The 17,073-nt window shown below is 42.6% G+C and overlaps 1 protein-coding gene across 2 annotated transcripts in view; it reads left to right on the top strand.

The window, feature by feature from the left end:
- The window catches only part of kri1 (KRI1 homolog), a 67,543-nt gene that overhangs the window by 49,657 nt on the left and 813 nt on the right, over positions 1-17,073 (top strand). For both annotated transcript variants that reach the window (XM_073068949.1, XM_073068951.1), the window contains exons 11-18: positions 720-815; positions 1,880-2,050; positions 2,156-2,231; positions 8,788-8,903; positions 9,869-10,007; positions 11,371-11,501; positions 14,839-14,903; positions 15,310-15,405. In XM_073068949.1, the coding sequence (XP_072925050.1) occupies positions 720-815; positions 1,880-2,050; positions 2,156-2,231; positions 8,788-8,903; positions 9,869-10,007; positions 11,371-11,501; positions 14,839-14,903; positions 15,310-15,405 (890 nt within the window). The remainder of the gene's footprint in view (positions 1-719; positions 816-1,879; positions 2,051-2,155; positions 2,232-8,787; positions 8,904-9,868; positions 10,008-11,370; positions 11,502-14,838; positions 14,904-15,309; positions 15,406-17,073) is intronic.

The following is a 17,073-nucleotide window of genomic DNA, read 5'->3' as shown; positions in this document are numbered from 1 at the left end:
CTTTAGTAATGTCAATAGACAATAGGTGCAGAAGTAGACCATTCGGCCGTTCGAGCCTGCACCGCCATTCTGAGATCATGGCTGATCATCTACTATCAATACCTGGTTCCTGCCTTGTCCCCATATCCCTTGATTCCCCTATCCATAAGATATCTATCTAGCTCCTTCTTGAAAGCATCCAGAGAATTGGCCTCCACTGCCTTCCGAGGCATGTCAATGGATTTTGGAAACCAACCCACAGTTACCTGGTTCCAGAACTTCCTGAAACCAGACAGTGGTGTAGCACGTGGGGAGGCCATTTGTTTTATTGTACTGCTGGTCATTCTGTGAGGAAGCAGTCCAATTATTCACACTTTCTCTGTGACTTGGCAAAAGCCAAGTATTTGAATTAAATGGGAAATGCTGATGCCACAGTTTTAAACATAGACTCTGTAATATCAGATTTGAGCTGATCATTTAAAGCTATCTTTCAACACATACATTATCCAACAAGATCTCTCACTCTTAAACTGAAGTGTTATTTCAATTCTTGTTCCTTGAGGAGCTTGAGGAAAGACATGTTATCAGCTTTGATCCTTGCTAGCATAGAACTATGGCAAGCTACAGTGAAAGGATTGGTGTCAGTTCTTGAAATACTCAGAGCTTTTGATAAAACTCTTGTATAAACTGTTAATTTGTATTGTGGACTGCCAAAACTTAGATTGCTTCCTCTTTTAAAGACAAAATCATATCCAAGAAACATTGCCACTTCAGTCAGAGCAAAGGACATTAGAAGAAAACGCAAAAGAGAAGAGGTTAAGCAACGTAAGAAAAAGGTAAGTGTTTTACATGATCATTGAAATAGAATGATACCAATACAATAATACTTGTTTAGACTCCTGTTCATAGTTACTTATCACAAGTACATGGAAACATAGAATGAAATCAGTCATTTGCTTTGATGCATTAGGGGAAGCCTGCAAAGGGAAGCTATGGGTTACCTACAGATGTCATTGAGCGTGCTCCATGAAACAAAAGCATCAGGACCAGGAGCTGACCCTCAGTGATTGCTCCGCAGTTTATGGCTAATCTTTTATCGCAGCACCAGTCTCCTGCAATGACTACACGTCTCTTGATTTCCAAAAACTATTAATTCCTTTGAATATGCGTAACTAGTAAACCTCTCGGCTCTCAGTTAGAGAATTATGTAGACTCTGAGTGAAGGTTTTTCTGACGTGGTCCTGCACAGCCAACCCCTTTGGGATTGCAACCCCAGTTCTGTAATCTCACCCAGCCAAAAAGAATATCATCTATGTAGCCACCCTGTCATGCTATGTAACTGTTTTCTACATTTCACTGACTAGGTTAACAAATTTCACTCATGCCAGTGATAATAAACCTGATTCTGATTCTGATAGCCTCTTAATTCTTCTAAGTTCAAGAATATAGATCCATTCTGCTTAATTGCTTAATCAGGTCTGCCTGATCAATCCTGATAAAGGGTCTCAGCTCAAAATGTTGACTGTTTATACCCTTCCATAGATGCTGCCAGACCTGCTGAGTTCCTCCAGCTTTTTGTGTGGTTGCTTTGGAATTCCAGCATCTGCAGAATCTCTTGTGTTTACTATCACATCTGCTTGCTTCAGGCTTTTGCTTTGAATTCAGATTAGAATGTTGACTAAGGTCACTTCCTTCACAGCTGAAGAATCCAAGTTGCTTCTAATGACCCCCATGTTCACTGCTAAGAATCCTGCCATTGAGCTTGTTCTCTGCCTTTAAATTGATGAATTCCTTGGTCACTGTTTTGAGGGTAACTAATGCCACCATGCAGTACTGCTCAGTTAGCGGGCACTCCTGATCTCACTAGCTTCCAATCTAACGTTTATAAACGGCTCTTTAGGAGAAGGAAAAGAAGAAAGAGGAGATAAAGCAGCTGAAAAACCTGAAGAGAATGGAAATAATTAACAAGCTGAATCGGTTAAAGGAGATAACTGGAAATGAAACCATTGGTTTCAATGAGGAACTCCTGGAGACGGACTTTGACCCAGCCAAGCATGACGAGCTCATGCAGGTCTGTATTAGGCAAAATAAAACTTCGCTCCATGGAGCTGAATTAATTACATTTCTGAGAGAAACAGCTTTTGTAACCAGAAAACTACTTTATTCTCCCCCCCAGGAATTCTTCAATGATGACTATTACAGAGTTGAAGATGCGCAGAAACCACAGTTTGAGAATGAGGAGGAATTTGGTGGTAATGTGTTTTCCTTTGGAAACTTAAATAAAAAGATAAAGGTCAAGTACAAGCACGTACAATGTGTGGAAGGTGTGAAAGGAATGGTTGTGTGGGCTGAAGAGTGGTAACTCTTTGATCTAGTTAAATGCAAGGCAGTGCTTTTGGAGAGATCAGGCATGGAAGGGGAATAATTGGTAAGATACAGAGAAGTAGCTAGAATCCAAGGACTATGTTGCATGCATCCGTGGTCCCTGACAGAAGCGAGGGCGGTAGGTAGGCATTAGCTGAAACATTATAAATCCAGTGTAGCTATATCAGACTGTACCTTAAAATGCTGCTTATGGCACATTTAGAATGCAGCATACATTTCAGGTCACACATTATGAAAGGTATCATTGTTTTAGAAAGGATTTTTGCAAGGGAGTTACCAAAAGGGAGGAAAGGTTGGATATACAGAATTTGATTCTCAGTATATATATTCTTTGGTGTGGAGGTGGAGGAGAGATTTATTTGAGTATAAAATATTTGAAAGCTGGATATAGCTGATAAGACTGAACTGTTTCCCTTGGCAGGGAATCAGATTCGGATTTATGTACAGGTATGAGTTGCTTAATGTCCACGATACGTTCTGTGAAATCGGACGTTATGTGATTTGGACATTGTTTTAACACCATATTATATACTTTGCCTCGTGCTGCTGCTGTCACTAGGAGTGGTTTTGCTGCGTTTGGAAGCCATGATGCACTTTACAGTAATATTTTCAAAAGAAAATTAAACAGAGAGATAACACTACTACACTCAAAGAGACACAAGATACACGAGATTGGTTACGCCCGCTATGTCACGTTCTTCGATTGGGACTATGGACGTATATGTGATCAGACATTGTACAAATGGACGTTAAGCGGCGCACACCTGTACCTCAAAATGTACAGTGAAATACATTGTTTACGTTAACAGCCAACACACCCTAGGATGTGTTAAGAACAGCTCACGTGTTACCATGCATTCTGGCACCATCTTAGCATGCCCAGCATGTTCAACAGAACACAGCATGTGACAAAGTAACAGCAGCAAAACAAGCCCCATTCCTCCCTCCCATCCAATCATCCTCGCACATACACAGTCCTCTAACCACAGGGTAAGCAGGCTTTGGACTTCAGCCTGCTGCAGATTTACTGGACAAGAAATTTTTTTGAAAGTATTACTTTCTCACAATTTTTTTTGCTTATGATAGACTGCTTGAAGCTGAACACAAATATAATTTCAGACTACAGTACTTGTATCACGTAGGAATTAGGAGAAACAAGAAATTAACTTCTATTGAATATAATGTTTAATTGCATAACGCTGATGCTTTGCAATATTTCAACTAAGCTAAAAATATTTTCTTGATGATTTTCAATTGTACTCTGTGTCTGAGGCTTCTTGTGTCCAACAATAATCAACCAGCATCAATGGATTCTAGCTGCCGTGATGCCATTTCTCCATGACTGTAATGTTCTGGTAAAACCTTTCACCTTGCTCATCACTGACAGCACCATAATTTTCAGGGAAGTTTAAATGGGAATGCAAAAAATTAATCTATAGTGACATGTTGCACTTCATGGTTTAGTATGCTTAAAGCATGTTGTCAACCAGCTGCACATAGTTTGGTGCCCTGTAGTTGCCAAGTTTCAACAGCATCTTTGAATGCCTTTCATGCTATTCCAGTCCTACTAGAAGTTCTTTGAACAAATATAGGAGATTTAAAAATTGTGGTGTGTGATAGGGAAATTCCATGGTGATTTTCATGAACAGCAGCCCAAGATACATAGGATACACCCAGAAGTATTCAGAGAGCAAAATTAACATAGACAACATACTCTAATGTAATGGGCCTTTGTCTTCTCCAGCAGTCTTGCAGAGATTTGCAGACTTGGGGCTCCATTCATCAGGCCTTGACTTTTGGACTTCCAGGGAAGTTGATATCTGGACTGCATATGTTTGAAGTAGAAATCCAGCAGTGAATATTTTGAAAGGTTGGTGATGGCAGAAACCTTCACTGACCCGTAAAAATAAATAAATAAATAATAGGTTACCGCTGAATCTGAGGGTACCAATATCCTTGCAGGCAGGTATGCTCAAGCTGTTGGGGAGGCTTTAAACTGATTTGGCAGGGGAGTGGGAACTGGAGTGATAGGGCTGAGAATCTGGCAGTTGGTAATGAGACTGTGAGAAAGGACAGGCAGAAGGGGAAAAATTAGAGTCAGTGGTGATCGTGGAGAAGTGAATACTGGGCTTAAGGTGTTATATTTGAATGCACTTAGTGGTATATGGACTAAAATAGATGTTCTTGTAGCACAGTTAGATTGGCAGGTATGACAGTGTGGCTGAAAGATCATAGCACAATAGCATTGCGGCTAGCATAACACTTTACAGTACCAGTGACCCAGGTTCAATTCTCTCCACTGTCTGTAAGGAGTTTGTACATTCACCTGTGGTAACTTGGGTTTCCTCCCACAGTCAAAATGTACCAGTGAGTAGGTTAATTGGTCATTGTAAATTGTTTCGTGACTGGGTTAGGGTTAAATTAAGGTTTGCTCAGTGGCGCAGCTTGAAGGGCCTGTTCGGCACTGCATCTCAATAAATAAATAAATAAATAGATAGATAGATAGATAGTTGGGAGCTTAACATCCAAGGATACACACTGTATCGGAAGATATAGAGTTCTTGTGGGTAGAGTTAAGAAACTGCAGGGTAAAAAGACCCTGATGATAATTAGATACAGGCCTCTGAGTAGAAGCCAGGATGTGGGGTACAAATTATAATGGGAGATAATAAAAGGATGTAAAATGGCAATGTTACAATAGTCATGGGGAAATTAGAATGTGCAGGTAGATTGGAGAAAATCGGTCAGCGCCTATCCACACAAGAAACCGTTCCATGCGAACAGCTTTTACTGCACAAGACAAAGCTTACATTGCCAGTAACCAACAGGAGCTCAAGAAATGCAGCAATGACCTACGTAAAGTCATCAAGGTAGCAAAATGACAGTACAGGGACAAGATCCAGACACAGCTCTCCACCAACAACACGTGCAGCTTATGGCAAGGTCTGCACACCATCGCAGACTTCAAAGCTAGGCGCAGTGGTGCTGCCAACATCGTTGGCTCTCTCCCAGATGTGCAAATCTTTTTTATGCTTGGCTCAATGTTGCCAACACTGAGCCTCCAAGGAGAGTCGTCGAAGCGACCTGTACCTTAGTCATTTCTGAGGCTGGAGTAGGCAGGTGTTTCCAACAAGTGGACAGAAGTAAGGCTGTAGGACCGCACGGCATCCCAGGGCAGGTACGGGTGTCCCCCATTTTTCGAACGTTCACTTTACAACACCTCGCTGTTACGAAAGACCTACATTAGTTACCTGTTTTCACTAACAAGATGTTTTCACTGTTAACGAAAAAAGGCAGCCAGGCTCCTCCCCCAGAACTGCATTCTAGCCATCATTGCTTAAACACGTGCCTGTGAGGATCTGTGCTTTATGTCGATTTATTTTGTGCATTCATTAGCAAGATGAGTTCTAAGGTATTGGAAAAGCCTAAAAGAGTGCGTAAGGGTGTTACACTTAGCGTAAAACTAGACATAATTAAGCATTTCGATTGTGAGTTTGGCTAAGGAGGCTGGGATTGTGGGATGATGTTGAAGCGGTTTTGGCATCCCATGACCAAGAACTGACAGATGAAGAGCTGATGAAGAGGAAAGGATAACAATTGAAACCGAACGCAGTAGATAAAAAGCCCGAAAGTGAAGTCATCCAGGAACTGAACGTGAAGAATTGCGTGAGATTTTCGCTGTGATTGACAACGCTGCAATGATTGCAGAAAAGTCTGACTTTAATTTTGAAAGGGTACGTAGGTTTAGGACATATTTGCAGGATGGTTTGAGTGCTTACAAAGAACTATATGATAGAAAAATGTGCAAGGCTAAGCAGTCGAGCCTACTGTCGTTTTTCAAGCCTTCCACATCAGTCACAGCAGATGACGAACCTCGACCTTTGACATTGAGGCAGGCAGATATAGAAGAAGGTGACTTGCCTGCCCTGATGGAAACACACGATGATGAGATGACACCCCAGTCTCCCACCACCCCAACCTCCGACGACTCAGTCTAACACACCATCATCAGTATGCTCGCTGTCTTCCCGATTCCAGTAAGTGAAACTACACTGTACATACAATATTTCTACTTTATATAGGCTGTGTATTTTTATGTGTTATTTGGTATGATTTGTCAGCTTCTTGGCTTAAAGGTTATTGGAAAGAGTGCTTCCGCCAAGAGCACTTGCGCCAAGTCTTTCTGCCGCAAGTGCTGCTGAGAGTGTTTGCATGAGATTTTCACTACGGTGGACAGTGCTGCAATGATTGCAGATAAGTGTTCCTAATTTATATAGGCTGTGTATTTTAGGCTGTGATCATTCCTGATTTTACTATATATTACTATTATTTTAGGTTTTATGTGTTATTTGGCATGTTTGGTAGGTTATTTTTTGGGTCTGGGAACGCTCACTTATTTTTCCCATATAAATAAATGGTAATTGCTTCTTCATTTTACGACATTCTGGCTTACAAACCATTTCATAGGAACGCTCTACCTTCGAATAGCGGGGGAAACCTGTACTCAGGATGTGTGTGGCACAACTGGCAGGTGTGTTTACAGACATTCTTAATTTTTCCTTCTCCCAGTATAGAGTGCCCTCTTGCTTCAAAAATTCCTGTACCTAAAAAGACCAAGGTAACATGTCTGAATGACTGGTATTCTGTTGTACTCACTTCAATAATAAGCAAATGCTTTGAGAGGCTGGTCAAGGATTACATCTGCAGCATGCTACCACCCAAACTCGACCCCCCCACAGTTTGCCTACCAACACAACCGATCAACAGATGAGCAGTAGCCACTGGTCTACATACTGCCCTTGCACATCTGGAGAAGAAGGGTGCTTATGTGAGAATGCTGTTCCTGGACTACAGTTCAGCATTCAACACCATAATTCCATCCGGGCTTGACAGGAAGCTCAGAGACCTCAGTCTTGATCCTGCCTTGTGCAGCTGGATCCTGGACTTCATGGCAGAATGCCGGCAGGTGGTAAGAGTGAGTTCCCTCACCTCCATCCCTCTGACTCAACACAGGAGCCCCTCAGGGCTGTGTACCAAGACCCCTCCTTTACTGCCTGTATACCCATGACTATGTTGCCACCCACAGTGCTAATTTGCTAATTAAATTTGCTGATGACACAACATTGTTGGCCTTATCTCAAACAATAACGAGGTGGCCTACAGGGAAGAAGTCATCTCTCTGACACAGTGGTGTCAAGAAAGCAACCTCTCCCTCAATGTAGCAAAAACAAAAAAAGGTTGTGGATTACAGGAGGAATGGAGATGGGCTAACCCCAATTGAGATCAATGGATCTGGGGTTGAGAGGGTAAACAGCTTTAAGTTCCTTGGCATCCACATCACCGAAGATCTCACCTGGTCTGTACACACCAGCTGTCTGGTGAAAAAGGCACAACAGTGCCTCTTTCACCTCAGACGGATGAGGAAGGGCATCCAAATCCTAAGAACTTCCTACAGGGGCACAATTAAGAGCATTCTGACTGGCTGCATCACTGCAGGCCATTGGACTGATAAGCACATTTTGACTTGAGTGTATTTCTGTTACATTGACTGTTCTATTTATTATAAATTGCACATTCGGACGGAGACATAACAAAGATTTTTACTCCTTGTGTATGTGAAGGATGGAAGAAATAAAGTCAATTCAAATTCAACTCAATGTGTGATTCATCTGCAGTGATTCATATCCTTTCCTTCATAAGTTATTGTGTATTATGTGTAGTACTGTGCTTTACACTCTGGTTTGGAGAAACATTGTCTAGTTGCTGTATACGCTATGTGGTTATATACATGTATATAGTTAAATGCCAAACTTGACTTGACAAGTTAGGGGAATGTGCAAATAAGTGGCAATTAGAATATGGTGTAGGTAAGTGTATAATCATGCACTTTGGTAGAAGGAATAAAGGCATAGAAAACTTTTGAAACGGGGAGAAAATTTGGAAATCAGAGATGCAAAGGAACTTGAGATTCCTTGTGCAAGATTCCAGAAAGGTTAATTTGCAAGTTGAATCTGTGGTAAGGAAGGCAAATGCAGTGATGCAGTCATTTCAAGAGGACTTGAATATAAAGCAAGAATATAATGCTGAGGCTTTTTAAGGCATTGGTCAGGCTGCACTTGGAGCATTGTGAGCAGTTTTGTAGTGGGTGCAGAGGTTCACAAGAATGATTCCTGCAATTAAGGGGTTAGGGTTAGCATTCAGAACAAAAGTGAAGCCTCAGAAACTAAGCCCTTAGCAGGACACTGCCGCAGTCTCAGTTCAGCACATAGCGGAGTAAACGTCATGGGTATCGCAAGTCTGATGTGACTATCCAACCTTATTAATTAAAAAATGCATAACATGAGACTTTAGCAATGAAAACAAAGATTGTGTCATGTAAAAGGAACCGAGTGTAATTAAATTTCATTTTTGTTGTTGCACTAGATGAGTGGAATTGGGACACATGGACAGGAAATGAGGCGGACTGGGCGGAGGGAGAAGAAGAAGAGCAGTGCCAGCAAGAGAATTATGAGCCACACTGTGAAGATCCAGAATTCATTGTAAGCCAAGATTCCAAGTTAATGAATTAATGATTTTCCTTCATTTGAATTTCCTTTTCATTCAACCTTCTTGGGCATTGCCCGTATTACTTGTGGTTCCTGCCAAAGTACTGATGTTTCTATGTGCACATTTTGCTATCGAGGTAAGAATCTGAAATTAGGATTTCTGTGTCTGTGGTCTTGCTCAGAGAGGCAGCATGTGGTGGATGAGCAATATGAGGCAGATTTCTCTTTTCTGGTGTTCACTTCTCTCCCTGGCAATGAGACCCACAAGCATATGGTGAGAAGGCAGGTGTATTGGGTTGAGTGGGATCCGGGATCAGCCATGATGAAATGGCATCTGCTCCTATGTCTTACTGTCTTATGGCATCAGGAATATCAGTACAATGAGATGATGTTGGTGGACGAGTGCCAGCCTTGGATGGCATTGTAGGTAGACAGAGCAGCAGCACTTAGACTGGGAAGGCATTGTTTATTGTTGACTTCATTTATGTTGATGCCCCACTGCTGATTTCATTCAAAAATTAAATGAGCAACTAAACATCACTTCCCTATAAAGACGTGGGCCATAAATCTGTACCTTTGGGGAAGGGAAATAGAAGGTCATTGAGAGGATGTAGTAGAGTTCCTTTCTCTCTACCAAATATTAGACATAGGAGCAGAATTAAGTCTTTCAGCTCATCATGTCTGCTCCACCATTCTATCATGGCTGATTTATTATCCCTCTCAACCCATTCTCCTGAATTCTCACTGTAACCCTTGACATCCTTACTAATTGGGAATCAATCAGCCTCCACTTTAAATATACCAGATGACTTGGCCTCCACAGGCGTCTGAATACCCCTCCAAATTCTTCTAAATTGCAGCGTGTAGTGGCCCAGAGGCATCAAATTCTCCTCGTGCATTAACCCTTTGTCTTAGCTGTGTGCTGCAGCCCTAATACTGACTGGTTACTTCTGGAACAGATGGATGCAGATTATGACCCCAGTCAACAGGTGCTCTCCAAGAAGAAAAAGAAACAAGATTTTCTTCTCATGGGCAAGAAAAGGCGAAAATCTAAATTTGCGGAGGCAGTTTGCAAGTTGAAACCAACTTTTAATCCAAGTAAGTCTTTCTTGTGAGTAATGTAGCAGAGTAATGGGAGATGAGCTGTGTGTTGAGGCCACCCCTGCTCTCTCTTCTAATATCCCCAGGACCCCCATCACACTGTTTCTCTTCCCTCCTCTACCTGCCTCACCACACACTTCCCCCAGTGGCTCTCCTCATCCCTGCTGTTCGTATCTGCCCTCCCATCTCCCTTATTTGGTTCCATGCTCCACCTTCCACTCCTATCAGACCCCAGCATCTGCTCAACTTTGTTGACTCCACCTCTCTCCGCCCAGCTTCTGTCACTATTTTCATTCACCCCTTCTCCTCCATCTGCCTATCACTCACTCCTCCTCACCTGGATCCACCTATCACCTCCCATCCTCTGTCACTATTCCCACTCTCCCCTCCTCCACTTGCCCATCACCCACATACACTTACCACTTTGTCTTTTCCCATCTGCCCTCCCAACCTGGTGTATCAATGGGGAAGTAGCAGATTGTCCAGGAAAACTTGCTGGAAGTGCAGAGGATGCCAGATCAGTAGAGTTTTACTTTGTGAAAAAGTGGAGGCCAGGTTGTTCATTGTGATAACTCTTGAAATTGTGCATGTATTTCCCTATTTCAGTATCATCATGTCTTTGCCTTCCTAAGTGTCCTGTGATTGGTGTGCATGTTCTGTTTTTGTTCCTGGATTGGTGAATGTGTTTTAGCGCATTTGAAGGATAGATTGAAGCCAGAACAAAGGGCAGACAGGGGAGGAAAGAAATATCTAATGTGGGAGTCAGAGAACAACACAGGCCCTTTGTCCCAACCAGTCCATGCCAACCATGGTGCCCATCTGTCTAGTCCCAATTTCCATATCCCTCCAAGCCCTGCCCCTCTATGTACCTATCCAAGTGCTTCTTAAATGACACCATTGCACCTGTCTCAACCACTTCCTCTGACAGCTTGTTCCATACTTTTACCACCCTCTGCATTTAAAAAAAAGTTGCCCTTCAGGTCTTTTTAAATCCTTCCCATTTCACCCTAAACCTATGCCTTGTAGTTTTGGACTCCCCTGCCCTGGGGAAGAAACTGTTTTCCTCCATCTTATCTATGCTTCTCATATTTTTAAACGTTTTTATAATATCGCCCCTTTTTCTGCTATGTTCCAAGCATTAGGGTGACCAAAACTACACAGTGCTCCAAGTGGGAGTTACAAACACAGTATAAAAGGCAGGGTGGTTATTTTGGATTTGTATGTAAGTATCAGCAGTCAGTTCAATTGGAGTCGTTGAGCACGTTCACTTTGTGCATTTCAAATGTAAACATGCTGATGTGGCATTCAGACTTTATCTCTCTAAATACTGCTGACTTAGAACCAAATTTTCTTTTATCAGAGGACAAGACCTTTGAGCAGTACTTGGATGAGTATTACCAGCTGGATTATGAAGATATCATCGACGACTTGCCCTGCAGGTTCAAGTACAGGCGGGTGTTGCCTAATGACTTTGGGCTCAGCACAGATGAGGTATGCGTGTGTTGTCAGCTGTGCAGATCAGGAAGTCAAAGATCATAAGTTCCTGACACAGTAACCTACAAATATCACTACAGTGTTGTGGATGCATTTCAGCGCTTTATTTAAACTATAGACTCTACATTTCTCACTGCCACAGTAAAGCAGCCAGCATAATCAAAGATCCCACCCAGCCCAGACAGTCTCTCTTCTGCCCTCTCCCATCTGCCTGAAGAAAGCACATCCCTCCAGACTCAAGGACAGTGTCTCCTATCATGGAGTTAGAAGACTATTGAATGGTTTTGTAGTACAATAAAAGGGCATCTTAACTGCACAATCTACCACATCTTGGCCTTGCACCTTATCATCTGCCCACACTGCACTTTCTCTGTATGTGTAACATTTTTTTTCTGTTATTTTCCCTTGTGCTACCTTAGTACACTGATATGGTGAAATGATCTGTAGGGATGCAAAACAGATTTTTACTGTAGCTCAGTATATGTGGCAGAAATGAACCTATTTTCCAATTATCATGTACAGTATGCAGAAGGCTGTGTGTGCTTGGAGTGGAAAGGGTGGATGCTCTGCTCGGAGACACAATGTCATTGTTGAGTAGAATGGTTTTGGTGGAGAGGCAGTAAAATGATTCCGTGAGAAAGAATTCCTCAAAAGGAAAAGTGTATTGACCAAAAATGTGAGGTACAGTCCTGTCTAATGTTCTTCACCCTTCCAACCACTGCCATGCTTTTAGTTTTCTTACCGATAAACTCTGGTGAATTCTTCTAACGCTCACCCGCTGGTAAACGTCTTCTGACCAGCATTTTGTCACTTGTCTCAAGTAACAAAGCTTGGTGGAATTATGCATAGTGTAGAAGGTTGTCGTAGTTTCCAACAGGTCTTAGATAGGATTCAGAGTTGGGTTGAGAAGTGGTTAAGCATGAAGTGAATTTGAAGGGAGAATACAGGGTTAATGGCAGGATTCTTGACAATGTGGAGGAAAATCTTGGGGTCTAAGTCCGGAGATCCCTTAAAGCTGCTGTGCAAGTTGATAGGTTTGTTAAGAAGGCATATGATGTGTTGATGTTCATTAACCAGGGGAATAAGTTCCCGAGCCAAAGGTAATATTGCAGCTCTATAAAACTGGTTAAACTACGCTTGAAGTATAGTTCAATCACAGACAAAAGAAATTTGCAGATGCTGGAAATCCAAGGAACACAAAATGCTGGAGGAACTCAGCAGGCCAGGCAGCATTTATGGAAAAGAGTATAGTCGATGTTTCGGGCAAGATCTGAGGAGCAAAGAAGGATGAGAGATGACATGATGGAGATTTACAAGGTGAGAGGTCTTGATAGAGTAGACAGACAGTACCTTTTTCCCCAGGATAGCAATGGCTAATACCAAAGGACATTCTTTTAAGATGTGTGGAACAAAGTTTAAGGGAGATTTCGGAGGTGGGTTTCTTGCACGGAGTGGTAAATATCTGGAACGTATTGCCAGGTATGATGGTAAAGACTAATACAATGGGAACATTTTAGAGATTCTTGGATAGGTTAATGGATGTAAGAAAAATGGAGGATTGTGGGCTGGGTTTAATTTGATTGCGGAGTAGGTTAAGAAGTTGGCACAAAATCATGGGCCAAAAGATCCTTGCTGTGCTGTAAAAAACACAAAATGCTGGCAGAACTCAGCAGGCCAGACAGCATCTATGGGAGGAGGTAGTGATGATGTTTTGGGCCGAAATCCTTCATCAGGAGTGAAGTAACATGGGGTGGTCGAGGGGGGATAAGAAGTGGGGGGAGGGATGAAGTAGAGAGCTGGGAAGTGATTGGCTAGGGGGAAAGTGGAGAAATGGGAAATAAAAGAGAAAGCAAGGTAGGGCTGGGGGAGATTATAGTGAGGGGGAAAAAAGAGAGAGAAAGAGAACCAGACTAAAATTATAGATAGGGATGGGGTAAGGGGGGGGGCAGGGGTATCAACGGAGGTCTGTGAGTTGAATGTTCATGCCGGCAGGTAGGAGGCTACCTAGGCGGGAGATAAGGTATTGCTCCATCGATCTGCGTGTGGCCTCATCTTGACGGTAGAGGAGGCCATGGACAGACATATCGGAGTGGGGGTGGTCTGTGGAATTGAAGTGTGTGGCCACAGGGAGATCCCGCCACTGCTGGAGGACTGAGCGCTGGTGTCCGGCGAAACTGTCTCCCAGTCTGTGGCGGGTCTCCCCAATGTATAAATGGCCACATCGGGAGCACCGGATACAGTGTATCACCCCAGTTGACTCACAGGTGAAGTGGTGCCTCACCTGAAAGGACTGTCTGGGGCCTAGGATGGTGGTGAGGGAAGAAGTGTGGGGGCAGGTGTAGCACTTCTTCTGTTTGCAGGGATAAGTGCCTGGAGGGAGGTTGGTGGGGAGGGATGGGGGGGATGAATGGACAAGGGAGTCGCGTAGGGAGCGATCCCTGCGGAAAGCTGAGAGTGGGGGGGAGGGGAGGATGTGTCTGGTGGTGGGATCCTGTAGGAGGTGGCGGAAGTTACGGAGGATTATACGTTGGATCTGTAGGCTGGTAGGGTGATAGGTGAGGACTGGGGGACTCTATCCCTAGTGGGCTGGAGGGGGGATGGGGTGAGGGCAGAGGTGCGTGAATTACGGGAGACGCGATGGAGGGCAGAGTTGATAGTGGACGAAGGGAAGCCCCTTTCTTTAAAAAAGGAAGACATTTCCTTTGTCCTAGAATGAAAGGCCTCATCCTGAGAGCAGATGCGGCGGAGGCAGAGGAATTGAGAGAAAGGGATAGCATTTTTGCAGGAGACAGGGTGGGAGGAGGAATAATCTAGGTTGTTGTGCTGTAGTGTTCTGTGTTCTATTTCCTCAGTAGCGTTGAATCAGCTCTTGCCTTTACATAGATTTTGTAGCTCATCTGATTACACTGAAAGTACAAGTGTGAGCTGAATGCTTGCAAACACCACACTGGTGGGTGGGGCATTGATAATGATCTCATAGCAATGGAATGTGTAAAACAAGTGAATCCTTGCATAGCAAGCTCTAGTGGTAGATTTAGAAAGAGCTTATACCTTTTACTTGTTAAACTTTCTTTGAGCCATGTGGCTTGACCACCAGTGGCTGCATTGTGGGTATAGATGCCCAGGTGTTGTGTCCAGATGCACAGACAGCACCTGAGGGCAAGATTGAATCTGGGTCACAGGAGCCATGAGGCAGCAGCTTCACAAGCCTGCACTACTGCTCTGCAGAACTGGACTGTCCTCAGATACAAACTCTGCAGTATGCAGGTTTGTGGCCAGTGTGTCTTTAGCTTAGTATCCAGTCTAACACTAAGCATTGTCTCTTCATTTTCAGATTTTGGCAGCAGATGATAAAGAGCTTAATGCTTGGTGTTCGCTAAAGAAAACCTGTCAGTTCAGGTCAGTAAAACTAGCATTATCTTGCAGGGCACTCATTATAACTAAATACTTGATCATCTGGAATAAATAGAATAACTCAATGTCCATGTGCTCAAATTGTGCAGGGTCTGGACTTTTATCATTCCCAGTTCTTTCCTTGTGAGTATTTGGAATTTCCCAGAAGTGATGTTTTCATTATCATAGTTAGGGTGTTGGACAGGGACAGGGCAATAAGAGTGACATTAGTTTATCTTTGTGATATTATATCTTAACAAGAGACCTCCTAAAATGTAATAATATACAGTTAATTTTATCGGTCCATAAACTTGGTGAGAATATGTGACTCTGTATAACGGCACAACTGTCTGCATGACGGCTCATGTCACAAGTACAAACCCAATAAAATCACAATTTTGTATTTTGTCAGAACTGAGAAAGAAGAGCTTAATGACCTGAAGGTTTATCGGAAGAAGTCTCAGAATCCCTGGAAAAAGCAGCAGATTTTTCGGTCTTTTGCACTGCCGTAAGTGTCGTCTGTCAGCTGTGTCAAATCATCAGTTATCTAGATAATGACAGGAACCCAAATGGAGAAGGGAAGTGTCAGCTTCTATGTGATTACTGCAATGACAAAGCATTTGGAAATGTTTACAGTACTGACGTGCGGGTTTACTGGGGCAGAAAGAATGATTCCACCCAATACTGTCTTTGCTCCACATTCACTGCAAAGAATTTTGTTTGTTCACAAAAATGTTTCCTCTCTATTTGGGGCTTTTTGTTAATATTGCTGGCAAAAATGCCACTTTCAGCTATTCAAAAATAGGTTTTAGGCAAATGTTTCTGCTTTCAGTATCTATAATAAATTGCAACACAGTGAGCCAACACATTACTTGCATTTTCACAGTTGCTTCATTGCAGCCCTTAGTTGTTATGGGAATTTCCCTCAAGTTATCCCAGTCATCTTTTGTTCTATACTGCAGTTACACACAAATCTGATTGGTCAACAGGCAGTGCATAATATGCAAATATTGTAATATGTGGTTATTTGAGTTACTGTCACCTCCTTGTCAGCTTGAACCAATCTGGCCATTCTTCTCTGACCCCTCTCATTAACAACATTTTTGCCTGCAGAACTGTCACTCACTAGATTTTTTTTTCCGTTTTTCGATTCATTCTCTGTAAATTCTAGAGTCTGTTGTGCGTAAAAATCCTTGGAGGTCAGTGGTGTCTGAGATATTCAAACCATCTAGTCTGGCACCAGCTATCTAGTCAAAATCATATGGATCACATTTCTTCCCCATTTTGATGTCTTGTCTGAACAACAACTGAACCTCTTGACCATGTCTGCATGGTTTTATGCATTGAGTTACTACACATCATTGGCTGATTAGATAAATTTATTAAAAAGCAGGTGTACCTAATAAAGTGACCACTGAGTATGTATCGTCCAAGTTTTATCTGTGGTTTTAAAGTAAAACAGATTTTACTAAGTGCATTCTTTGGGGTTGTCTAACTGACTTTTATTATTATCATCTGTGAAAATGAATTATTTAAATTCTAAATGTTTTGTTCATTTACTTGTCATTCACTGTCTGCCTTCCTGCCCTATAATCCTGCAAACAACTCTCGATAGGCACACTTCACCTATTCAATCAAAGAGTGCTGAATCCAGATACAAAGTCAAACTTGACACTTCGGCCTCCAAGGGTTGCTTCTGCTAGAGACATCTAAGAAACTCTAAGATGGATGATAGAAAAATGGAGGGTGAGAGGGAAGGGTTAGATTGATCAAAGAATAGATTAAAAGATTACCACAACATTGTGGGTCGAAGGGCCTGTACTGTGCTGTAGTGTTCTTTGCTTTATGTGCTCCATCTTGCCTATAGTTTCCCATGTCCACTACTACTCACTCCATCTCAGATATTCTTCTCATCATTTGGGGTGGCACAGCAGTGTAGTGGTTAGCGTAACATTATTACAATGCCAACAACTGGGATTTGATTCCCGTTGCTCTCTGTAAGGAGTTTGTATGTTCTCCCTGTGACTGTGTGGGTTTCTTCCAGGTGCTTCGGTTTCTCCCCACATCCCAAAGACCTATGGGGTTACGTGGGGGTAATTGGGCCAGAAGGGCCTGTTATTGTGCTGTATCACTAAATAAGTAAACAAAGAAATAAATAGAAAGTAAATTAATAAAT

The sequence above is a fragment of the Hemitrygon akajei genome, chromosome 16, assembly GCF_048418815.1.
Source record: "Hemitrygon akajei chromosome 16, sHemAka1.3, whole genome shotgun sequence".
Taxonomy (NCBI): Eukaryota; Metazoa; Chordata; class Chondrichthyes; order Myliobatiformes; family Dasyatidae; genus Hemitrygon; species Hemitrygon akajei.
This window is presented reverse-complemented; position numbering and strand designations above follow the sequence as displayed.